This window comes from Pieris napi, chromosome 18, assembly GCF_905475465.1.
Source record: "Pieris napi chromosome 18, ilPieNapi1.2, whole genome shotgun sequence".
Lineage (NCBI taxonomy): Eukaryota > Metazoa > Arthropoda > Insecta > Lepidoptera > Pieridae > Pieris > Pieris napi.
In genome coordinates, this window is record NC_062251.1 from 3,434,984 (window position 1) to 3,462,427 (window position 27,444).

Consider the following 27,444-nt stretch of genomic DNA (forward strand, 5'->3'; position numbering starts at 1 on the left):
TACCTGCAAGTATCCTCGCGATGTTTTTCACCAGCCTTGCGATTCTGTAACTCACTTTTCTAACTCACTCAGCGGTTTTCGCATCAGCTCTTAAATCAGTCGTGAAGCAGTCATTTTATGATTTGGCATTCTAATAAACAATAAACTACAAGCTCCCACCTTTTCAGAATGAGTTCGAAAAGTGAGTTACAGAATCGCAGGGCAGGTAATTAATTGCGCAGAAACAATTCTTTGGATTCTAACTGTGATTCGAACACACGACTTCAGGGTCGCTTAAGCTACTAGGCCAACACTGCTGACGACAATGGGTCAAAATACTGTTCGCTAAATTTTTTATCAACTGATAACAATATCTTATTATTGTATAGTGAATTAATTTATAATAGACTTCTGGACAGTGCAGTAGTGTGTAAAATGAAGTAAGTAATTCACAATATTTTTATTTCTTTGAACTTTTATTACTTTTTACAATTATTGTATGTTGTACAAACTGTTCCTCTGAAATAAGTTCAGTTGAGTCAATATTTTAAATTATTTTGAGAGTTATGTAACATTCTAATGGTGAAGAAATTATTGTAATTTCTCCTATAATATTTGGATTTGTTCGAAAAGAAAAATAGTCTTTGTAATAAGTTTAGACTAACTTTATTTTGACATGTTCTGCAGGATGATGTTGTACAGTAAGATTTATATTTATACGCTTTTGCAGAAAGATTTATAAATTGACAATTGTAACTATTATTTTAATCGATGTTACAAATTGTTTTAATACAATTTTTATATTTTGCATGTAGCTTGTGCTGGCTGCTAATATTGCTTGCTATTCGATACAATTTCTAGCCAAGCATTATATTATTACGCCATAAATAATGCTAAATTATCATAATAAACGACAAACGGACAATTTCGAATATAAAACTTATCTAATGGCTGATAAACTGTTGCAAGCATTGCATCAGTTTAGATATTTTGAGCCCGAGTTATCTAAATAAACAAAATGAATTGGCGAAATGTATTGGCACAACGAACGACTACGCCATCTAAATTAATTATTATCTATATATATAAAAATGTAACCCGTTTTCCGTTGTCACGTCGTCTGATTCTTTTTTTATAATATTCCTTGAAGTACGAGGATGGTTCTTACGGAGAGAAAAATTAAAAAAATTGAGTGAAAAAGTCTAAAAACAACACTTTTCTATATTCCCATACAAAATATTCGTAATAATATTTAAAGGCAATTTGAACTTTAATACCATATCATAAAGTTCAAGTGTTAGTGGAGGGGTTCCGGGAAGGTAAATTTTTATTTTTTGAAATAATGTATTTGTTGTATTATTAACTTTCTTTTTTTATCTTACTAGCTAGACCGGTGTCCCGAATAGCAGAATAAGTATTAAAAAAAAATGAAGAATCGACTGTTAGGCGGTACGATGTTCGCCAGGTCAGCTAGTTTCTAATATATTTCAATATATTGGAAGAAAAGAGAGAGATGGAGTCAATTGGAGGAGGCCTAAACTCAATAATATATATATGTTGTATGTATATGTATGTATATATGTATGTATTTTGTGTGTGTGTGTATATTTTGTAAAAATGTTTCAAGGAATAAATGAGGCTTAATTATTATTATTATTATATTGGAAGAAATAGTGAATAGATCATTTATTGAGACAGGCTAAAGGATTTATAGGATTCGTAAATACATTTTCCTTTTGCCCGTGACATATTTGTGATATTTGGGCATAATTACTCATTTGTGACTTAAAGCGCCATTTATAGGTGGCGGCTTCAACACATTTACACTTTGTGCTTGTGTAGTGTCTGTGAATAAGCGCGAGGCGTGATGTCAAACTGAAATACAATCACAAATACAACATGAAAAGACTGTCCGTCTCTCTCGCGCTCGGTCAAGCTTATGAGTATAAAGAGACAGTTATTGTTTTTCTTTTGCTACTGTTTATGTTGATGTTTACTGTACATGTTGATCTTTTTTCAAACATTACCAGGGCAATCACGTGAAATGGTGCACAATATTTTTAATTATTTTAAGCATCTTAATAAAAACAGTTTAATGAAAAAAAAAATATTTTTAATTTGACATCAGATGCGACTGGGGTTTCTAAGAGGCGTATTGAAAGAATAGTTAGTGAAGTAAAAGTGAAGTGTGTTGAGCTAGATGGAGCTTATGTCGAAAAATGAAAAATTATTTACACAAACTACTCTTTTACGTTCTTGGTCGGGCTTAGAACTTTTGCATCCACCCTCGTAGGCACATAATATTTATATGTATTTGACACATTTTTATTTATTTACAACCCACCCAACCTTACTAAAACCAGAGTAGACTAAAATATATAGCTTGGCAAATAGTCATATTTTTAAACATACTGTATAGTGAAATTGCATTAGTGTGAGTACTGTGAACGCGCCAGCTTTTGATAACCGACCTATACACGAAGCAATTTTCTTGCCTGTAGCCGTAAATAGAGTATAGAACTAGATGAGCTTCTAAAATGACAATAATAACTAAAGAGAGAAGGCATTAACGTGAAATACTTAAGTGAGAGCAAAACAAAGTATCAGTTTTTCTCTCTCTATTTGCGTATCGGGTTTTATTTGTTTACCACCGAACCCTTGGTGGTTGTTTGGTTTAAACAAGTTTTCACCGCTTACTGATCTGTGAAACCCAAGTCAAACCCATATTTTAAGACTTTATCCTTATAGATAAAGTCTTAAAATCGTAAAAAGTCTTAAATAATTAATATTTTAAGACTTTATCCTTATAGATAAAGTCTTAAAATATGGGTTAGAGGTGTATTTAAAGTGTCAGTGATGGTGAATTGTTGCATAATTGGCTGTAAAAGCTATAGTGAACGTAAAGAACCAAACATAACCTTTCATCGCTAAGTAGCTTATTTTGTCACGACTCAGTAACTTTGTTCAAGAATTATTCATTCGAATGTGTATTTTGGTCAATAATAAGCAATCTTCAATGAAAAAATTAAAAAACTGTAAATACGACATATGTCAATCATTCGCTATCTCACACATTATACGCTGATGCCTGGTCTATACTATACCATAGTCCGTGTACAGTAATTTGTGACTTAAAGCGCCACTTAGGGCCAGTTTTTTGATCCGTAGTAAAAAATGGTTTAACCATTTGTTACATTAACTATAGTTTAATGAATAACCATTGGTAAAATCGTAAATGCGTTTTTCAATGTCTATTTTAACTATAGTTAAACTTAACAATTGGTCAATTTGTTGCCAGTGCACTGAGCAATGACATCCCAAAAAATGTGGTTCTTTTTTGTGGGGAACATTTATTTTGTATGACAACACTAGACATATTGAGTGAATGAAATCCATTTTTGCCATCTTCATTCGTTATTTGCGCTTTGAAGAGTTTGAAGTGTCAAATTAATCTAAATAACACGATATAAATAAAGTTGTTTTTCTGTGTTTTAATACGGTTTACACCTTTTACGATACTTAAATATATAAATAACGATGTCCGCAAACAGCCAACGGTCAAACAAGTAAGTACAAACATATTTTCGTGTTATTTATTCCGGTTTATCTTGTGTTTCGTAATAGAAAGTAATACATTTATGTTTTTTAAAGGGACCATACTGCTAACTTCGCCAAAAAGAAACTGCCAAACTGGTGATGCTTCTCAAGGATTATACAGTCGTAACCTGCAAACAACTGATCACTGCAGCAATCTACAAAAAGATGCAGCTTGGAAATCTCTGTGATGTTTTCAACTCAGATGGGTCTAGACACCGAAGTGTTAGTGTTATTTAATATACCTTTAATGTAGGTCTAGGCACATATTTATATTTATTCTTGTTTTCAGCTGTGTCCTACAACAAAAGGAAAATTCTTTTAACCCTTTGGAAACAAGAAAGCGGATTATGATCCACTCGCATAAAAAAATTGAGGTTTTGAAACAAAAACAAGCAAAAAGATAGCATGATTTCTCCAATTATGCTAAGGAAGAGCATCAAAAACATTTGCTGCACAAAGAAGAGGCCCACCAAAAATCCATGCTGCAGCGATGCAGCAATGGAAGAAAGGCACAATAAATATATATAGCAGCAAAAAGAGTTGCATCAAATTGAGGTGGAATGCAAGAAGAAACAATTAGAAAATATTTAATTGCTACTTTAGAGTTTAATGTAAATTTTGTAATGTTTTTTTAATAAAAATGGTTTGTATTTAAGTAACAGTTATAATTAAACAGTTTATTTTAGTTACATGTTTTATTTATAAAATCTTATAATAAAGTAGGTAGATGCTAACTCACATATGTAATAAAACCCCTAAAGAATATCATAGGTCCTTACTAATGTGTAGCTGTAGTTTATTAAAAGTATGTACTTATAATAATTATAAGTTAATATTATAGGCAGTAACATACATAATGAATTACAGTTAATATTATTTATTAATGTAGTCTATACTCTTGTTCATTGGCAGTTTAAGATCATTCCTAATTTCAGTAACAAACCAGAGCACTGTTCCCTTCGATAGGGGGTAACGGTGACAAAAATCTTTTGAATGCAAAAACCAACCTAGGCACCTCTCATTCGAATTCTTCGCGAATGTATTACAAAATAAACACTACTTATCCAGAGCTTGCTATATTCGGTAGAGGGCTAAACAATTTAAAAAAGCAGCTGTTAAGTTCCTATCTGATACCTAATCCCCTTTTTTTCTTAACAGCTTTGATTGTTAGTGATTTTTAGCTTAACAGTAGGTAAGCAAAGAATTAGGTAGGTACTAGTAAAATCTAATATTGGACGTGTAATATTTTTATTTTTTGTAACATTTATGTTTACCATAATTGTCATATTGTATCTTATGAAAGATAGCTTGTAACATATATACTGTAGAAATAGCATTATATATCATGTGGTGAACTTTAATAAATAAATGAGGTAACGGTGACAAAATATTTTTGGTCTTCTCATTAACACATTCTAATATAATATCATCGTATCATTCATTAAAGTATCTCACTATGTTAAAATTCATCATTAAATAGTAATAAACGTATTTATCATAGTTTGATTTTTGTGACAAACAGCTGTTACTATATAAATTACCAGCGGCCATCTTGTTAACCCTCCGATATTGAGTAGTTAACTTTTTTGACTAATGGTTTGATATTTGACCATTTGTTACTCTAACCACGGATCAAAAAATGCATTTTGCAAGTTTTTAACTAATAGTAAGAATATTTAACCAATAGTTGAGTTAACTACGGATCAAAAAACTGGCCCTAACACGTAGCATACAATTATATCGACGCAATAAATGACATGTTACAAGTGTTGCATGCCATTATTACATTAATATTTACATATTCAAACTCCAACACTCTCTTTTAAAACATGTAAGACTTGAATGAAAAATTTGCCAACGCAAATACGTGAAATACTTGAACGAAAGCGCCATTAAATGGTATACGCACGTACAAGCCTGTGTTTAGACAAGTCGAAACTTGAAAGCAATAATCTCCTTAAAATAGTTGCATTGATGTAAACAAAAGGCATGTGCAATTATTTCCCTGTCAAAACTTGAATACAAAAATTGCATTCAAGTTTTCAAGTGTAAACAGTTGCATACAATTCTTGAACGTCAATTATTGCGCTTCATTTATTGCATTCAATTATTGCTCTGGTATGTACAAGAAAATGGCATCGTGTAAAACAAATCGAGAAAATCACTCTCTCACTATTAATGGCCTTAATAGTGAGAGAGTGAGTCGTTAATACTCCAGACTTCTTTCATATAATGTCAAAAAAAGTGTGTGGGTACAAAGTACACATGTCAGAAGTGAAACTTCAGTGGCAAACTAATCTTGAAGTGTTAATAATAAATAATAAATAATAAATAATAAATAATAAATAAAAATAAAAATAATAAATAAAAAATAATAAATAATAAATAATAAATAATAAATAATAAATAATAAATAATAAATAATAAATAATAAATAATAAATAATAAATAATAAATAATAAATAATAAATAATAAATAATAAATAATAAATAATAAATAATAAATAATAAATAATAAATAATAAATAATAAATAATAAATAATAAATAATAAATAATAAATAATAAATAATAAATAATAAATAATAAATAATAAATAATAAATAATAAATAATAAATAATAAATAATAAATAATAAATAATAAATAATAAATAATAAATAATAAATAATAAATAATAAATAATAAATAATAAATAATAAATAATAAATAATAAATAATAAATAATAAATAATAAATAATAAATAATAAATAATAAATAATAAATAATAAATAATAAATAATAAATAATAAATAATAAATAATAAATAATAAATAATAAATAATAAATAATAAATAATAAATAATAAATAATAAATAATAAATAATAAATAATAAATAATAAATAATAAATAATAAATAATAAATAATAAATAATAAATAATAAATAATAAATAATAAATAATAAATAATAAATAATAAATAATAAATAATAAATAATAAATAATAAATAATAAATAATAAATAATAAATAATAAATAATAAATAATAAATAATAAATAATAAATAATAAATAATAAATAATAAATAATAAATAATAAATAATAAATAATAAATAATAAATAATAAATAATAAATAATATGTTGGGTTATGGGTGTGCAGCGGTAGTCGCGTGCAGCAGTCCAGCATATTAATAAGTGACAATATAAAAACATAACAAGACCATAGCAACGCCAACTTTAAATAACGAACTATGACGATATAATATGTATGCAAATTACCAAAGAGTTTCCTCTAATACACCCCCTTGATTTGCATACACATTTAACAACAAATATGTACTAAATAGTCATTACAAAAATATACAGACATGCAATCTTAATCTACACCTAACATTGAGATGCAGCGGTAATGTTTCTGTCTTTGTAAAGCTTTTGTTAGCACATCCGCCGCCATCTCCTCGGTAGACACATACGATAATTGTATGTCAGTATTCTCCCTTAAAACACTTCTTATAAAATAATATTGAATATCGAAATGTTTAGTTCGGGCGTGGAAGACTGGATCCTCCGATAGAAATAAGGCACCTTGATTATCGCAGTACAACACTATGTTCCCGAAATCGCGCAACCCTATCTCTTTCATAAGACTATTCAGGTAAACTGCCTCTTTTATCGCCAAATTTAAACTAATATATTCGGCTTCGCACGTTGAAGTTGCTACGCATTTCTGTTTCTGGGATTTCCATGAAATCGCAGCCCCTCCTAACAAAAAAGCATACCCGGAGTATGACTTCCTATCTATAGGACAATTTGCCCAGTCAGCATCCGAATAACCAATTAAGCTCTTACCTGTTTTTCGATAAATCAGTCCATAATCGGCTGTCCTCTTAAGATAACGAAGTAATCTTTTCACCGCATTCCACTGTATCTGTCCAGGATTATCACAAAACGCTGCTAATCTTGTCACGGCGTGTGTGATATCCGGACGAGTTCCTGCTGAAAGATAAATCAAGCTTCCGATTAATTCTCTATATGGACATTCCTTCTCCAGCGGAATTTGTGAACCATCGGGTCTAAAATTCACCTCCATCGGCGTGGTCACTGTTTCTTTACAATTCTCCATGCCGAATTTTATCATCAAATCATTAATATATTTTTGTTGTGACAGTTTCGTGGCATACTCATTTTTGACAATGTCAATGCCTAAAATATATTTCGCCAGTCCATAGTCTTTTAAATCAAACTCTTTGGAAAGTTCATCTTTGAAAGGTTGTATGAGACCTTTATTGCGTGAAACTATCAGTAAATCATCAACATAAACCGCTAAGTATATAGACGTATCAATGGAGTTACCGTCCAAATAGTAGAGACACGGTTCCTTCAAAGACTGTTTAAAATGCATTGACTTCAATTTATTGTCAAGTCTTTTGTTCCATTGACGTCCAGCTTGTTTCAAGCCATACAGTGATTTCTTCAATCGACATACATCTCCACCTGTCTTCAGATCATTTAACATCTTACGAGCCTGCTCTTTTAAGCTTTCGTCTCTTTCTTCTTTAATAACTTCTACCTAAGCACTCTGTCAACAATTCTGGAACCTCCATATAAATTTCCTCGTCAAGATATCCATTCAGATATGCAGTATTGATATCCAACTGGTGTATCTCCATGTCTAATTCAACCGCGAGCGCTGTAAGCAGTCTTACCGTGTCTAGTCGGACGACAGGTGAAAAAGTGTTTCGGTAATCGATGCCATATCGTTGACTGTAGCCCTTGGCTACCAACCGTGCTTTCTTCTTCTCGGTTTTGTCAACGTTAAGCTTCGTTGTCAATACATATCGGCATCCTACCGCTTTTCGATTTCTCGGCTTTTGAACAATTTCCCATGTTTCATTTTTTACAAGACTTTTGACCTCAGACAATATTGCTTCCTCCCATAGAGCACGTTCAGCGCTACTTAGGGCATCCCCTAAGGAAGTTTCCACAGTCAACGCAACATCCTCAGGTAAAGTTTCTTCTGCACGGCCATTATTATCATTGGGTATCATTTTATAGACCTTCTTAGGTCGGCCAACTTGGCCTTTCTGAAGTTTTGGTCTTCCGGGACCTCTCTTATACGTTACCTCTGTATCAGCTTGCGCTATTTCACTATCTTCCTCATGACATAGAGAAGGTGAACCAAGGGGTGAATCAGTCGTCTCCACGATCATTTCTCGAGTTCCTGAATAAGATGTACTTGGTATTACGTCCACCTCTACATATTTCGGCTTCGGTGTATCAACATCAGCAGAAAATTGATCTAGCTGAAAAGGATCATGAGTAATTGCCGATTTACTGTCATCATTAGTATCGAGCCTCGTCTTGCAGAATTTCACATCCCTAGCTATAATGGTTTTATGGTCTACTGGTATCCATACCTTATATCCCTTTTGGTTCATTGGATATCCAATAAATATTCCATTGACACTTCTGGCAGCAAATTTGTCCTTGGTTGGACTCTTGTCTAGAACATAAACTTCAGCTCCAAACTTCTGAAGATACTCAATCTTCACTGGAGAGCCAAACCACTTCTCGTACGGAATTGTACCACCCAAACTACTCGTGGGACAACGATTCCTAATATGACATGCCACCAATACAGCATCTCCCCAAAAACCTGCTGAGAGATTAGATGAAAGTAACATACACCTAGCCATTTCAACTAATGTCCTGTTCATTCGTTCTGCTACGCCATTCTGCTGTGGGGTTTGAGGTATAGTCAGTCTTCTTATTATCCCCTCTTGTTTCAGGAATTGATCAAACTTATTATTACAGTATTCTCCACCGTTATCAGTTTGTAAATACTTTATTCTCTTAGCGGTAAGGTTCTCAACATAGCTCTTGTATTCTTTGAAACATTCCAGAACACCACTCTTACTCTTCAGTAAGTAAACTTCGCACCATCTAGTACAATCGTCAATAAACGTGACAAAATATTTTGCACCACCGACAGTTTCATTTCGAATTGGCCCAACTACATCGGAATGGATGATGGACAGTTTTTCGTCACATGGTCCACTCGACTTGGAAAATGGGAAAGAAGTCATCTTACCCTGCACACAATACTTACAGTCGTATAAAATATTTATATTTGACATATCAACTTTAATGCCCACATGACCTAATACTTTTATTAAATCCTTCACATTTAAGTGACCTAAACGTTCGTGCCAGGATAGTAAATCGTTCTTAGTTTCGGAAATCGCAGAAACAGAAGCATGGCCCTCCCGCATATAATAAAGGTTGTTTTTTCGATCTGCTATGAACTTAATATTCCCTTCAGAATCGGTTACATAAGCTGAATCTTTCTTAAAAGTTACATTAAAACCTTTGCTTGTAATTTTAGATACGGAAATTAAGTTGCATCGCAAATCGGGAACATATAAAGTGTCTGATAGTTTTATCGGAACCTCCCCATTCAAACTCACAGTTCCTTTACCTTTTGCAAATGTACTCACATTGGTGGCCAAACTTAACTTACTACTGCAATTTGTCAAGGTGTCAAATTTTCCTTTCGATCTACAAAGGTGCGATGTACACCCACTATCTATGAGCCAGTTTCCTCCACATCCCGAACCAATCACTCCGTTACACTCTGAAACAGATAGAACACATGAGTTAAAATTCTCACTAGCACCTAACTCACTAACACATTTTGAGTCCTGCCTTGTTCCTTTACACGGGCAGTCCGAAGCTTTATGCCCTTGTTTATGACATCTGTAACATTTAAATTTAAACGCTTGATCCGGTTTATAATTCTGCGGATTTTTAGATGTAGAACTCCTAGCTCCTAGCGTGGTTTTTCTCCTAGCGAACATTGCTGACGACCCCCTCTCTGTCTCCTTCCTTTGCTGTCGCCTAGAGGCATCTTCTTCAAGAATTTTAACTTTTAAAGAATTCGGGTCTGGCAATGAATCTCTAGTCTCCATCGCACATCTAAAGTTCTCATAACTTGGGGGCAAACTATAGAGTAAAATAATAGATGCAAGATCATTATTTATATTTATGTCCATGTCTAGTAACTTTTCTTTGGCTTCAAAGAAGCTTAACAGATATTCACGCATGTCGTCCTCCTCACACATCTTGTGTAATATGAGCTGCTTTAACAGTGTCGCTTTCTTAGCGGGACCCGAAGACGCGAAGATGCTTTCTAATTTGAACCAACATTCTCGCGACGTACTCGTCCCCTTAATGTGTCGTAGCTCACCTGGACTAATTGAGAGAATAATCTCCGCTCTCGCCTTTGCATCCGCCGCTTCCCAAAGCAACGCCTCTGCTGGCTCAGCTGGCTTCTTAATGCTACCATCCACATAGCCCCACACATCGCTCTTAATCAATAGAGCATGGGCCTGGATTCGCCATGAGTCGTAATTATCACGGCTTAATAATTCTATTCGCACACTCGCCATCGTTACTAGGTTAAGCACTCTAGTTCCCCCTTTTTTTTATTAATTTACTGGACTATGACTGGGCCCATAACCTTTGTTGGGTTATGGGTGTGCAGCGGTAGTCGCGTGCAGCAGTCCAGGGGGCCTACCATGAACTTTCTTAAAACAATCCAGTTGAGATGCAGTTGAGTTTAGGTACCTAAAGTCAATAGCATTTTTTCGTACCATGACCGCCTATAAGCTGAAACGTATTTGCATCGCAAGACCGAATGAAAGAACGATAATTTTATTTGAGGTTTCTATGTAAGTTTTGAAATTTAACTGTCAAATTTTCTTTGACAGATGTTTCTATAAAAATAAATAAAATATAAAATTGTTTTCAATAATTCATCAATCATAATAAGCTATTATGTGTTAATATATATATTTATTTAATATATAAAACTATTCTTTTGATATATTTTCAACAGTTTTCTGGTGCTTTGATAGTTGACACTTATTATTTTTAAACGATTCCGTCAAATTTTGATAGGAGCTTTCAATATTTTGGTGTTTACAAAATTTCAGTTTTATAAATATAGTTTTACAAATTGTTTCACTTATAAAATAATATGATGGGGTAAGTATTGTTCACAAATTTGTTGATTAAAAATAAATACCTATATCGAAGTTAATTCCTGATAAAACTCTTTGCAAAAGATATTACAAATCAACTTAATACTCGAAAATCATAATAAAAATTATTATTATTTTTTTTTTTTTTTTTAAAGACAATTCACACCAATTGACCTAGTCCCATGCTAAGCTGGTGAAGCTTGTGTTATGGGTACTAGGCAACGGATATACATACATATTATAGATAGATATAAATACATATTTAAACACCCAAGACCTAAGAACAACACCAAATGCTCATCACATCGATGTTCGCCTCAGCCGGGGATCGAACCCGGGACCCATGGATTCGCAGTCAGGGGTACTAACCACTAGACCAATGAGTCGTCAATAAAAATTATTTTCTTCAAATTGTACAAATTTAGTTTATACGTTAACTAATTCATATAATATAAATAATTATATCTTCTTTACAGCTTAAACCTGACAAACTCGCTGAATTGAGAGAATGAAATATATGAATATATGTTTATATCCAATTGAACATTGCCTGAAGACACCTTTTTCTATATTGATGGAGTCATCTACTAAATAAATACTGTTATTATATTATTTTCAAATGGCTTATTATTTACACATTATAAATTTGAAAAATACCTATGTAATACTACAATTCATGAACATAATGAGGAAAAATTTAATTATAATAAATATTTACTACTGATATGGCATGCTTATTTATTATAAAATATGATATATTGGGGAATTATGTTTGTGTTAGACATGCCTAAATAATTAATTGAATATTATTGAACAGCTTATGCAATTATTTTTAGGTTATTATATTAACTCGATATATACGAAGTAGGTAGAAGGGCATTGCCGACTTGTTTCTCATCTCCGTCGATATTTTAATAATTAATTTATAATGACACTTTCTAAACTCAAAATACCTCAAATTATCCGAAACATACATAGTAGATATATACTTTACAGTATGTATGTATACTATATATATATTTAAAGGTTTTTAACTATTACTTGGACATTTCGATACAAAAAAGTTGGACAAAAAGTAACTTTTTTAGAATCGCTTTTTCTGTCATAGTTGGAAGGCGCAACTGTCAAATTTCGGTTCAGCCGAGCGGTCATGGTACGGATTTTCATACAAATTGAACGAACGAAATCTGATAACCGCTAAGGTCACGTGGGAACCTAAACTGTCTCGTTTTTTCGATGTCATGGGGGCCTACCATGAACTTTCTTAAAACAATCCAGTTGAGATGCAGTTGAGTTTAGGTACCTAAAGTCAATCGCATTTTTTCGTACCATGACCGCCTATAAGCTGAATCGTATTAGCATCGCAAGACCGAATGAAAGAACGATAATTTTGTTTGTGGTTTCTATGTAAGTTTAGAAATTTAACTGTCAAACTTAATTCGACAGATGTTTCTATAAAAATAAATAAAATATAAAATTATTTTAAATAATTCATCAATTATAATAAGCTATTATGTCTTAATATATATTTATTTAATATAAAACTATTCTTTTGATATATTTTAAATTTAAAGTTTTCTGGTGCTGTGCAGTTGACACTTATTATTTTTAAACGTTTCCTTCAAATTTTGATAGGAGCTTTCAATATATTTGGTGTTTACAAAATTTCGGTTTCATAAATATAGTTTTACAAATTGTTTAACTTATAAAGTAATATGATGGGGTAAGTATTGTTCAAAAATTGGTTTATTAAAAATAAATATCTATATCGAAGTGAATTGCTGATATTAAACTCTTTGCATAAGATATTACAATCAACCTATTACTCGAAAATCATCAAGTAAATAATGATAAAAATTGATTCCTTAATATTTTACAAATTCAATTTATACGTTAACTAATTCATATAATATAAATAATTCTATTGTCTTTACAGCTTAAACCTGACAAACTCGCTGAATTGAGAGAAGAAAATATATAAATAAGAATATATGTTTATATCCAATTGAACATTGCCTGATTCAAGACAAGACAAGACAAGATTTTTCTATCTTGATGGAGTCATCCTAACTAAATAAATACTGTTATTATAATACTTTCAAATGGCTTATTATTTACACATTATAAATTTGAGAAACACCTCTGTTTTTTTAAAGAAAAAGCAGAGGAGAATAATACAATTCATGAACATAATGAGGAAAAATTTAACTATAATAAATATCTACTAGTGATATGGCATTATTATTTATTGTAAATATGATATATTGGGGAATTATGTTTTTGTTAGACATGCCTAAATAATTAATTAAAATATTATTGAACCATGTGCAATTATTTGTAGGTACACTGAAATCTTCAATGAGTCAAAGTAGTTAATCTATAATAAATTATAAAATCAATATCTTCGAAGTCGGTAGAAGGGCATTGCCGTCTTGTTTCTCATCTCCGTCGATATTTTAATAATTTATTTATTATCACACTCTCTAAACTCAAAATACCCCAAAATATAAAAATTATATTTTATTTCATATGTTAGCCATAGTAGATAAATCTTATTATTTTAACTTTATTAACAAGTTTTAATACAAATATTGAATTTTATAGGTTCTAAACTATTATTTGGACATTTCGATACAAAAAAGTTGAACAAAAACTAACTTTTTTAGAATCGCTTATCCTGTCATAGTTGGAAGGCGCAACTGTCAAATTTCGGTTCAGCCGAGCGGTCATGGTACGGATTTTCATACAAATTGAACGAACGAAATCTGATAATCGCTAAGGTCACGTGGGAACCTAAACTGTCTCGTTTTTTCGATGTCATGGTACGAATTAGCGATGCATCTCAGTTGTAGGTTGTCAATAGGCTCGCAATAAGAGTTCATGGTAGGCCCCATGGTACGAATTAGCGATGCATCTCAGTTGTAGGTTGTCAATAGGCTCGCAATAAGAGTTCATGGTAGGCCCCCAGTTTATTAATAAGTGACAATATAAAAACATAACAAGACCATAGCAACGCCAACTTTAAATAACGAACTATGACGATATAATATGTATGCAAATTACCAAAGAGTTTCCTCTAATATAATAAATAATAAATAATAAATAATAAATAATAAATAATAAATAATAAATAATAAATAATAAATAATAAATAATAAATAATAAATAATAAATAATAAATAATAAATAATAAATAATAAATAATAAATAATAAATAATAAATAATAAATAATAAATAATAAATAATAAATAATAAATAATAAATAATAAATAATAAATAATAAATAATAAATAATAAATAATAAATAATAAATAATAAATAATAAATAATAAATAATAAATAATAAATAATAAATAATAAATAATAAATAATAAATAATAAATAATAAATAATAAATAATAAATAATAAATAATAAATAATAAATAATAAATAATAAATAATAAATAATAAATAATAAATAATAAATAATAAATAATAAATAATAAATAATAAATAATAAATAATAAATAATAAATAATAAATAATAAATAATAAATAATAAATAATAAATAATAAATAATAAATAATAAATAATAAATAATAAATAATAAATAATAAATAATAAATAATAAATAATAAATAATAAATAATAAATAATAAATAATAAATAATGTGACGGTAATTTTTTTTCCAACGCCGATAAAGAAGTTTGACTTCAAAAATTACATGTTTTGCAGGTCAATTGTGGCGCTGTGTTTGCTGGTGTGGGGATGTCAAGGACAGAATAACAATTCCCAGAGCATAAATATATGGTTAGAAACCTTTTTAACTCCGACAGGTTAGTACTTAATAATAATATATCTTTGTATTTTTATAATTTGTGTTATTAATGTCTCTACGGCTACAAATCAAGCGAATGAGCGAGACTTGCCATAGTTTGATAGTTTGCCGTATACAAGGCAGAGCGGTTCGAATCGTCGACGACCAATCCCTCTCTGAGCGGCTTGATCCTTTGGCGTTGCGTAGAGATGTGGGGTCACTCTGCATCTTCTACCGCATTTACCATGGAGAGTGTTCAGAGGAGTTGTTCGGATTAATACCTGCAGCTGAGTTTCATCATCGGACGTCGAGACTACGAGAATACGAAATTCCACGCGTATCACCTCGACGTCCGCCGTTCCACAACTGAGCGTTTTTCAAGGTAGTTTTTGCCGCGCACCACCACTATGTGGAACCAGCTGCCCACTGACGTATTTCCGAACCAATTCGACTTAGGGTCCTTCAAGAAAAGAGCGTACCAATTCTTAAAAGGCCGGCAACGCACTTAGCCCTCTGGCATTGAGAGTGTCCATGGGCGGCGGTATCACTTAACATCAGATGAGCCTCCTGCCCGTTTGCCCCCCGTACTATAAAAAAAAAAAGTTTGCGAGTTACGGAGAAATAACAAATTATCGGATTTTCATTCCATAATATTGCCTCAATATACAGTCAAAATCTGTTATAACGACATCGACTACTCATATTTGGTCGTAAAAATCGATAGTCGTAACAGCCGATGATTTGTTATTAAGTACCTTATACTTTTACCGGCCGGGACCTTTGATTTTGGTCAATATAACCGGTATGTTGTTCTAAACGATGTCGTCGTAAACGGTTTGACTGAAATATAAATTGCGTTATAAAATTTACACATCCCGATGGCTGGAAAGCTTCCCCACGAGGCATTTCCTTTAGCGATCTATGGATGTGAAATCTTCGCTAGTTCCTCTCCTCTGTGTTCCCAAAGAGATATAACCTCCAAGTATTTAAACAAAAGTGTGTGTGTGTCAGCTACGACGCACGATTGGAGTTTACTCCTTACGAACGATAAAATGGCGATAATGTTCTGTGGCTGTCGATCATATTTTCATACTAAAGGTGGTAAGAATATATGTTTTTATAATATAAATGTTTGTAGTAGTAATAAAACGTACCTACATCATCTATGCCCAAATAGGATTTTCTTTCTGTGACCAAAGTTACCTTAAAGCCGGGCGCATACATACTGATTCCTGATCAGAAATCCTGATCAGGTTTCCTAATCAAGAATTCCGTGTGGAGAGCGCACACATTCTGTTTTTTGTTTCGGAATTTAAACGATCAGTTCGATCATAGACGCTTCTGATAACGCACGATGGACGACGAAGAGGAATTGATGCTCATTGCTCTTTAATTGGCGCTAGACAAAAAAGGGCATAAAACGTCGTTATTGGGTGCATCCACTGAATACCCAAAGATTAACTGAGAGTCAATTCTATGTCAAAGGAGCAAAGTTACGGGCATACCCAGAAGAATTCTTCAAATATTACAGGATGTCAATGAAATCCTTTGATGAGCTTCATAATAGCATACGAGATAAAATAAAAAGTACGGAGAGCGTTACACTTCGTACGTCTACTCGGCACAGCGCCTACGCGATTCTGAATGAAAAATTCCGTACGTGTGCGGCGATCGAGCCAAAATGTATGCGAATGCTGCGTTCGGGGTGACGTCATCAGGTTTTTTTCCGTTCTTCCAAAATGAACGCACGGAGAAATTCCGAACCGAACGTCAGGTTTTTTTCTGTCCGGAAAAAGTAAGAACGGTGTGCGCCTTGTCGAACATTTTGTATGCACGCGGACCATTCAGGTTTCCGAATCTGAAACCCTGATACGGAAACCTGATCCGGAATCAGTATGTATGCGCCCGGCTTTATAGTAAGAGAAGAATAAGAATGAACAATCTTTTTAGTTTTAATTTCACTGACCATTACTATTGACAAAACTCTATGGCACGCTAGACAATCTACTTTTATTTTTTACACCTGTCAACACTGACAATGTTGTAACGTGGCTGTCAAAACTTTCTACATAACGCCTTAACTTTTCGTGTTACACATAACGCCTCAACTTTTCGTGTTACACTTGATTTTACTCCTCATAAAATTTCCGTACGGGGCCTTATAACTCAAATCGTTTCTTAAGGAGTAAACTCCAAAAACAGCATACGTTTGGTCATCCGTGGCCCATAGCCTTTATTGGCTAACGTATGGGCGCATTTGCCGCATATAAAAAGCATATAAACCCTAGTTCATTACGATCGTTGTTCAATTCATTTAAAATATTTACGTTTCAGATAAAGGACCCACGGATTGTTACACTGAGAATCAGCAAATGGGACAATGTGTGAAATTGTCGGAATGTATGGACAGAAACGAAATTGACTTGGAAAAGGAGGATGTTTATAGGCAAGTGTAGGGCCCATTTAACATGGCCTTTAGATACAGTAATTTAAATAAGTAATTTAGAACAATGTACCCGACTTCAAATACCTATAATATATGTCTGAGCAATACCGCTGGTGTCGGCTGCCATTGTCATTATATGTCACAGACCTTGTAAATTAGCAACGTCAACGTCAGTTTATATCCCAACTTACTAAATCAAGGCAATATTATAACGGACGAGAGGAACTTGACACTGTTCGCCTTTCTATTTACAAATCAAATAAAATCATCTGATTTACAAAAAAATTCGAAGCAGCAAGCTGTTGGACAATTCCAATTTGAGGGGAGTGGGCACTGGAGGTGAGGGGCTATTTTAAAACACTGACTTCGTGGTTAATATGTATACAGGGTGGCCAAAAAGTCGTGGATCAAACGCAAATAGGGGATAGATGAGGTCATCAGCGGCAAAAAATTGTTCTACGGGAGGTCTCTAAGGTCAACCCCTGCAGAGTTATGATTTATTTTGTTTTTATATGAAAATTGACTTTTCTTACTAACTAAACTACTAATTTAATTTCCAGAGGGATAAGCTGCCACAAGTTGGAGATGTGCTGTCCAACCAGTCGATTGGTTACGACAGGAACCGTGACTCCACCTCCAAAGCCGAAAAAGAGGGCAGGATGTGGATGGAGCAACCCCGGCGGCTACTCAATCCCCGACTCTTCAAAGACGTACGCCGAGTTTGAAGAGTTTCCTTGGATGGTTTCTGTGTTGAGGTAATCACACAAAACTACAAGTTCCCACCTTTTCAGAATGCCAAATCATACAATGACTTCTTCACGACTGATTTGAGAGCGACCGCCGAAGCGAAAACCGCTGTGGCAGCTAATAACATTTTTCTCATTTCGATATCACTTATGGCTTAGGTAATACTACTAATATTAAAACGCGAAAATTTGTTAATACTGGTGGATGTTTGTTACTCTTTCACGTAAAAAGTAATGAATGGATTTTAATGAAACTTTACAATAATATAGCTTATACATCAGAATAACTTACGGGCTACAATTTTTTAAAATATTGTATGTATTGTCCATATATCAAGTGAGTAGGAAAAAATCTACCATCTGGGAGCTATTCCGGCGTGCTCTGCCAAAACCGCTAGAGTTACACATATGTAATTTATGATGGAAATGTTATCGTAAATAGTGAATATAATAACAAAATAAATAAAAATGTCTTTATTCATTTTAAGTAAATATCTGTAGTAGTTTTTTTCTATGCCACGCTAATATAAGATACTCGAAATACTAATCCCGCGCAGATGCAGTCGCGGATCAATTCTCGTTTATATAAAAAGAATATTTAATGTATACTCGATAACCATAGACAATTAAATACAGAAAATACCTACTCTAGAAAAGTCAGTCAGAACCAGGCAGTCAGTCGGGATCCAAATGATTCTTTGGAAGGTGGAAGTCTGATCCATCATTCGGTGTTGATGAAGATCGCCCATAAAATCAATGCTATTAAAAACGACCGATCTTTGGTAAGTACGAGTTTCCATAACATCGTGTTAAGTGCTATAGAAACGCTCTTTTTGATAACTTTTCATCATCATCATCATCTGACGGTGCTTCTCCAGCTCTCTTCTCGGCGGTCGCTCTCAAATCAGTCGTGAAGCAGTAATTTTATGATTTGGCATTCTGATAAACAATAAACTACAAGCTCCCACCTTTTCAGAATGCCAAATCATAAAATGACTGCTTCACGACTGATTTGAGAGCGACCGCCGATGCGAAAACCGCTGTGTGAGTTCGAAAAGTGAGTTACAGAATCGCAAGGCAGTTCTGGAAGTTGGCCGTCTTATGAAGCGTATCTAATGCTATGCCAGATACAATCATGCTTTTTCACCTTCCCAATTTGCTCCAAGTGGAAGTACAGTTTTATGACTAACACCGCAGCCGGCAGATTACTCGGACGTAGTTTCCGATGGATCCGCTTCCACAATAGACTCAAATTTATAATTAAACATTTCTTGAGCTTGACACGCTCCGAATCTCCTCATAAATGTCCCTGTAGCAGTGATATCGACAAGGTAGGACATCACGGAGTGTCATACCAAATAAATATAGTTTAAAAAAACTATAAAACACGCTTTTAAAGCACATCAAACTAAAAAGTGAAAAATAATTGTTGCTCGATAGACGAAAAATATGGCACAGAGCGCCCCACGCTTTTTCACAATAATACCAGTATTTTTTTGTTCATTACCATTTTCAGCCTAAATTAGGAATTATTTTTCACTTTTTAGTTTGATGTGCTTTAAAAGCGTGTTTTATAGCTTTTTTAAACTATATTTATTTTCCACTTTTTAGTCCTAGTAGCAATACGTGTTGTCTCAATTTAATCGTATTGCTTTGTGGACTTAAAAAAAATTTCATTGTTTCTTCGAGATAAACCTATGAAATTATTATATTGTCGCTGATTCTTTATAAGTGTACAAAGTTTGAATTAAATCTGTCCGTTTAAAGTGGGTCAAAATCGAGTCCGAAGATGTCATACATACATACATAAGGTGAAGCTAATATATAAAGCGTGTAAAGAGTGCTAGCCGCTTCTCGAGACATGCCGCACTCAACGATCCCTTGCCACCGTCAACGTGCCAAGTCTACTTGAGCCGACTGGAATTGCAAATTTGCACATTGTGAGAGTAGCAACATTGTGAGAGTAGCAGTTACAAACTCGGACAGTGACGGCATGTGGGAAATCCTCCAGAGATTCTGTGAAGCCGTCATGCACCAAAAGGAAGAGGCGGAGAGGGCCAGGGAGGATGATCCTGCAGCCCACCCGCGTCGCCGTAGGAGACCACAGCGCCGCCGTTGCACCGTGCAACCCTGTGTGTAATCGTGGGCACGCAGTTGCTCCAGCGGGGGAACAGGGGTTCATGCGTCGAAAAGAAGGGATGCTGACGCATCCCTGCAAGCATCGTGCCCGACCTCCCCCAGCTTTATAAACAGGGTGAATTGGCCGATGTGAAAGGCCCTTGCTGTGCCAAGGTCCATTCCATATCATTTGTGGCCGTAGAGGACCGTGATACTAACGGCTGATCGCGTGGCTGGATGCGGACAAGGCTACGCTGTTACCGTGTCCTGCCCAGGGCGATTGCTGGTGGCGCCGTGGGGTTTTAGTGGGTATGCACTGTTGTGCGAGTCCCACATAACCCTTCCCCACCAAGGTCAACCGTGCCGCGGGAGGGTATGCGTAACGCATTTCCCCACAAAAAAAAAAAGACTGGAATTGCAAAAGACGATGGCAAGAGACCGGACGGTATGAGTTTGATTCCATGGAAGATGGGCCGGGTGCTGGTATGAGGTGCAACCTGTTCAGACACACTGGCCCCTTCCCATCTACATGGAACCAACAACAGAGCTGGTGCGGTTTGTGATGCGGCTGAAAAAGCTAAAGCTTGCAAATACACTAAGCTCCGAATATGATTTTGTCCCATTCGGTGTCGAGACCCTTGGTCCGTGGGGTCCTAGCACTATAAGGCTTTTTAAGGAAATATCAAAAAGGTTAGTCGACATCACAGGAGACCGAAGATCTGGCAGCTACCTCGGACAAAGAATTAGTCTAGCAATTCAAAGGGGGAACGCTGCCAGTATCTTCGGAACCTTGCGTAAAGGGACTCCTTTTAATAATATATTATTTGAAATTGTTTTTTCCAGGTATCCAGGCGGATAAAAATAATGATGAACATCATTACGTGAGTTATCTTTTTTATATAATTTCTTAGAAATTAAATTCTAATCGTCTAATCTAAGAATTAGTTCCAGTAAATTAGCTTTTTTTTTCTTTTTTTTTAAAGACAATTCACACCTAATTGACCTAGTCCCATGCTAAGCTGGTGAAGCTTGTGTTATGGGTAACGGCAACGGATATACAATATACATACATATTATAGATAGATATACATATAAATACATATTTAAACACCCAAGACCTAAGAACAACACCAAATGCAAATCACATCTATGTTCGCCTCAGCCGGGGATCGAACCCGGGACCCATGGATTCGCAGTCAGGGGTACTTACCACTAGACCAATGAGTCGTCAATAATATTAATTTATGCAAATTGATTTAGCATTAGCTAACTTGACAAATCAGTGTATGTCGAATGCAGCTTAATTTTATTTATTTTATTTATGTTCCCAAATATCTCACATACTTATCAAAATATAACGGGTGTCTCAAAAGAAAATTCATATTTAGTTGAACGATTTAAAAAAAAAGGGTGCGTATACTTATGTATGCGCGTAAGAAGTTATACTTCTTTGGCATTATTAAAAATAGTTTTTGATTGCATGCAAATAATTAATTACAATTAAATAATCAAATACTGGAAAAGGAGTCATTATAGTCAATGAAGTTCAGTTTACATTTGAAAAATTAAATAAATAAATATTTATTATTATTCTCTTAAAATGTTTAGAATTTAATTAAATAAATATTAAAAGCTAACACATATGTGTATGTAAACTTAGAAGGCGCAGAGCCAACTAGATCCATGCAAATTCCTCACAATCGAATAGCCCGTACGTACACAACTGCCAAGGGGAGTTTTTGTATCGAATAAGTCGTACGGGTCCGCGACGCCTCCGCGACTATAAATGTAAATACATTATTAGCAATAATTTTTTTTTATGGCTCTGGCACTGTTTGTGCATTAGCCAGCGTCAAGTATAAGATTTATAATTCGTGCTTGTCTTAGAACTTCGACCGTGTCCTCCATGTACGGTTTAGGCACTCGCCCGGTACCGCACAAACCTCCCAAAGGCCGAGAACAAATTTAAATTAAATAAAAACTTGCCCTCGAACCGGAAGTCGAACCCGGTACCCCTCACCTAGCTGCCACTTAATAAGACCGCTAGTCTACGAGGCCTCTATTAGCATTAATAATAATAAAGCCCGTTTTATTGCCAATCATGACAAAAACAAATTATAATATACAGCTTAGATTATTTTACTTTTCACGGGTAAAAGCTTTTGACGTGACAACGTCTTATAAATCGATGGAGCCGGCTGCACGCACGAAAAAACATGACTCGTGAAGCGTTACCTCGCTCTGAGGCGTTCCATTTAAGGCTTGAAGTGCAAGCGAGAGCGCGAAGCGACAGAGAGGCACAGAGCGATTCGTGACGTTGTCACGTTCAACTATCGTCAGTAAACCGACTTTACAGACAACCGATTTTTTTCCAACTGACTCTGTGTATGGCTCTCTTTCTCCATTCGTTACCTGTTACCGCTTCTATCTCTTCTATCCACCTTTTTAGGCGACCTCTTCTTCTTCTTCCTCTTGGTCCTTTCCATACAGCTGTCTTGAAAGTCCACCTATTCTTATCTGTGATCTTGCTATATGCCCCGCCCATTGCCACTTTTGTTTTAGGGCATATTATTAGCAATACAATCAGTGGAGGTCTTGGGTCTTAGATTTCTGGATTTGTTTCATGCTTTTTAAATCTAATAGGCAAGTAGGTGATCAGCCTCCAGTGCCTGACACAAGCCGTCGACTTTTTGGGTCTAAGACATGTCGGTTTTTGCTGTTTTCCTTCACCGTTCGAGCAAATGTTAAATGCGCACATAGAAAGTAAGTCCATTGGTGCACAGCCGGGGATCGAACCTACGAGCTCAGGTATGAGAGTTGCAAGCTGATGCCACTAGGCCAACACTATTATTAATAATAATAAGTTTTAATTAGGTAGGAATATCAGAGCAAAAGTATAATAATAGCAAATAATTAACAGCAATGTTGCTAAAACGACTCGGCGTAAGGTGTCCGTGGAAATGCTGCTGTGCAAGTCTGTCAATGGTCTGAACAGCTCTGGTGATTGGCTAAATAGCTTATCAAAAATGGATCCTGTCTCCGAAGCACCAGTGAAAAAGATTGATAAGAGACCTGAAAAAGGTATTTTTCATCTTATAACTACTAGTTACAGTGCATACATTGGGGTTTGATTCTGATATATTCCGGATGGGTTGGTGCAAAATTATCTATGTTCAATGACAGTACAATCTGTACACCTTAATATTAGAAAAAAAGGTGCATGCAACAAAGTACACATGTCAGCCCTGCGATTCTGTAACACACTTTTCGAACTCACACAGCGGTTTTCGCATCGGCGGTCGCTCTCAAATCAGTCGTAAAGCAGTCATTTTATGATTTGGCATTCTGAAAAGGTGGGAGCTTGTAGTTTATTGTTTATCAGAATGTGTTAAGTGAGTTCGAAAAGTGAGTTACAGAATCGCAAGGCTGGACCGATATTAAAAATTCTTTCACCATTTGAATGCTACATTATCACTGATTAAAAGGCTATTTTGATTAAGAGAAAAAAATAAGGATCCCTACTAAAAACACAATAATGTTACATAAGGTGTAAAAAAATGCCTATATAATATCTTACATCTCTTGCGCTGCGAAAACTAATGATGATAGAAAAAAAGGGTCCGTGTACTTATGTACGCGCGTAAGAAGTTATACTTCTTTGGCATTATTAAAAATAGTTTTTGATTGCATGCAAATAATTAATTACAATTAAATACTCAAAGACTGGAAAAGGAGTCATTATAGTCAATAAAGTTCAGTTTACATTTGAAAAAATAAATAAATATTTATTATTCTTCTCTTACATTAAGTGTAACATAAATTCTCTCATTATTCGAATGTTGTTTCTAAATTATGTCCAATGCCGTAGCATCTGCCGTGCGCAACTTGATTCTGTTAATTTTGTGTCACGGTGCGCGCGCATCGTAAAATTTCACTCTCATAACGCGCTTACAGAAGTATAACTTCAAAAAATGTTCCACAATATTAAGGAACATATCGATATCTACAAAAATGTTTTAAAAGTTCTGTAGATTAAAATTCACGCTTACATTTTCAGATCCCAGTAGTCCGTGTTTGACCTCTATGGGCGAAATTGGTGAATGCATATCATATTTCAGCTGTTATGATGGGCCCCAGGATAAATTACATGATAAAGGGTACTTATATAGATTATATGTGAATTTTTAGGGTCACAATGTACGGATAAGTTCTACATAAGTTCCAAATTAGCTATTTATTACTTACTAGCTGGCCTGGCGAACATCGTACCGCCTAACAGTCGATTCTCTAGTTTTTTTAATACTTATTGTGCTATTCGTGACACCGGTCTAGCTAGTAAGATAGAAAAAAGAAAGTTGATAATACAACAAATACATTATGTCAAAAAATAAAAATTTACCTTCCCGGAACCCCACTACTAACACTTGAACTTTATGATATGGTATTAAAGTTCAAATTGCCTTTAAATATTATTACGAATATTTTGTATGGGAATATAGAAAAGTGTTGTTTTTAGACTTTTTCACTCAATTTTTTTTAATTTTTCTCTCCGTAAGAACCATCCTCGTACTTCAAGGAATATTATAAAAAAAGAATCAGACAAATCGGTCAAGCCGTTTTCATGTTATGGCGTGACAACGGAACACGGTTTGATTTTTATATAATATATAGATTGATAGGATAAGCACTATTGTTGCGTTTCACGACTGTCAGATAGCGCAATTCGTCACATAAAGTCCATCATAATACACCAGTCATTATAGACATTCGAAATCGAAAATTTGATAATAATTCCAAAAGTTTTCAAACTTCGGTCAAGTGAATGGTACATTGGGACGACAATAAATCTCATTTTGCAACCTTGTCCGCAGTCCGGAACATTGTTAAAATTGCAATTAAATTAATTTTTGCTGTATGGTCGTGAAAAAAATTCCAAAAGTTCTGCAAACTTGGGGAAGTTTTCGGTATAATATTTCATATCACGTATAAAATTTGCAACCAACCTAAGTGTACGGAACATTTTTTGTTATTTATTTTATTTTCGATATATCTGTCAAATTTGCAGAACTTTTGGAACGTTTTCCTTCAGTTTAATAAAGAAAAACATTAATTTTTAATAACAAAAAATGTTCCGTACACTTAAATTGGTTGCAAATTTGACACGTGATGTAAAACAATATATTTAACACCACTCCAACTTTGCAGAACTTTTGGAATTTTGGTCTCAAGAACTGAGCAAATTATCATTTATTGCATTTTTAACAATGTTCCGGACCGCAGAGCAGGTTGCAAAATTTTATAGTTTGTTTTAATATCACTCCCGACCTTACATCAAAATTTGAAAACTTTTGGAATTATAATGAATTAATTGTCTTGACTGACTGGACTAATAAGTTATGAGTCCGATGAAGTGTCAAATAGCACAATTTATCTTCCAAATAATTTATGTGTTGCATAGCTATTTGGTACTTTATCCATACATTGTGAAACAGACCCTTAATATTATTTTATTTATTTATACTTCATTGCCATAATACACATAATTACACATATAAAAAAACAAAAAAGTAAGTAGGTGACATAAGTTATTAGGCAACGGGCGGCCTTATCGCTAACAAGCGATCTTCCAGGCAACCCTAATATGGAACAATAAATAAAAACCTTCAGAGGGTAAAGTACAAGAGATGCATAATTAATTAACAAAAAGATACTAAAAATAACATGCAACTATAACTAAAATTAAATCTAAAGAAAAGGTATAAATAATAATTTGACGGCTCATTGGTCTAGTGGTTAGTACCCCTGACTGCGAATCCATGGGTCCCGGGTTCGATCCCCGGCTGAGATAAACATCGATGTGATGAGCATTTGGTGTTGTGCTTAGGTCTTGTGTAAATATGTATTTATATGTGTTAGGTCTATATATGTATGTATATCCATTGCCTAGTACCCATAACACAAGCTTCACCAGCTTAGCATGGGACTGGGTCAATTAATGTGAATTGTCAAAAAAAAAAGTATGTATAAACAGGCATGTAAAAGCTCAGCCTAAGGTTATTTGACTCACAATTAATATATAAAAGTAGTAGCTTATCACGAGGCAGAAAAAAGATAATAAAAAAGAAGATTTTTAAATAAATTGAAAGACTGAGCTCGTCTGATATGAATAGGTAAGGAATTCTATAGCAGGATACTTTGCACGGTGAAGATGGAGTGATATAACTCAGTTTTATGAATGAGAGTTTCAAGAATTAGAATGTCTAAGGAACGCAAATCAAAACTACCGCCATAGAGGAACATTAGTTTTTTTATTTTTAGTTTACAAAAGATATTGTAATTTCCAGAAGCCGACTGGGATGTTCACACCACCTCCATGTCTGCTGTACAGATGTGCCAACTGGATATGAGGATTTAGAACTTACTTAACTAAAACTTAAGCTATTTTAATAAAATATTTTAGGTCACATTTAATCTATAATTACATTTACAGCCAGTTCTCAAGGGCGAGAATAAGCAAAAAGAACTGGCGATAAACTCCCCCACTTTAAACCGCCATTTTGGTTTACAAGATAAGACTATAATTATCAAAAGAGGGGCCTCATAGCCTAGCGGTCTATTGAGTGGCAGCTTGGTGAGGGGTACCGGGTTCGATTCCCGGTTCGAGGGCAACAATCAGACAAATCGGTCAAGCCGTTTTCATGTTATGTCGTGACAACGGAAAACGAGTTGAATTTTT

At 34.0% G+C, this 27,444-nt stretch overlaps 1 protein-coding gene and 4 long non-coding RNA genes across 5 annotated transcripts; 4 read left to right on the forward strand and 1 right to left on the reverse strand.

Moving 5' to 3' along the window:
• The first annotated feature begins 180 nt into the window (after nucleotides 1-180).
• LOC125058309 lies at nucleotides 181-27,222 on the forward strand. The gene is made up of 9 exons (XM_047662375.1): nucleotides 181-419; nucleotides 15,317-15,417; nucleotides 17,733-17,844; nucleotides 18,405-18,599; nucleotides 19,243-19,372; nucleotides 21,552-21,589; nucleotides 23,629-23,789; nucleotides 24,766-24,865; nucleotides 27,053-27,222. Exons 1-9 carry the CDS (start codon nucleotides 415-417, stop codon nucleotides 27,132-27,134), a joined length of 924 nt encoding a protein of 307 aa, XP_047518331.1. The 5' UTR covers nucleotides 181-414; the 3' UTR covers nucleotides 27,135-27,222.
• On the forward strand, nucleotides 2,356-4,063 carry LOC125058315. The gene is made up of 3 exons (XR_007118373.1): nucleotides 2,356-3,545; nucleotides 3,631-3,798; nucleotides 3,866-4,063. It is a non-coding gene; the product is annotated as an uncharacterized LOC125058315 (long non-coding RNA).
• On the reverse strand, nucleotides 7,406-7,819 carry LOC125058317. Its single transcript, XR_007118375.1, has 2 exons — nucleotides 7,641-7,819; nucleotides 7,406-7,552 (listed from the first exon to the last, which is right to left on the reverse strand). It is a non-coding gene; the product is annotated as an uncharacterized LOC125058317 (long non-coding RNA).
• Nucleotides 11,124-12,219, forward strand: LOC125058314. Its single transcript, XR_007118372.1, has 2 exons — nucleotides 11,124-11,602; nucleotides 12,075-12,219. It is a non-coding gene; the product is annotated as an uncharacterized LOC125058314 (long non-coding RNA).
• On the forward strand, nucleotides 13,199-13,701 carry LOC125058313. The gene is made up of 2 exons (XR_007118371.1): nucleotides 13,199-13,321; nucleotides 13,535-13,701. It is a non-coding gene; the product is annotated as an uncharacterized LOC125058313 (long non-coding RNA).
• Nucleotides 27,223-27,444: the final 222 nt, after the last annotated feature.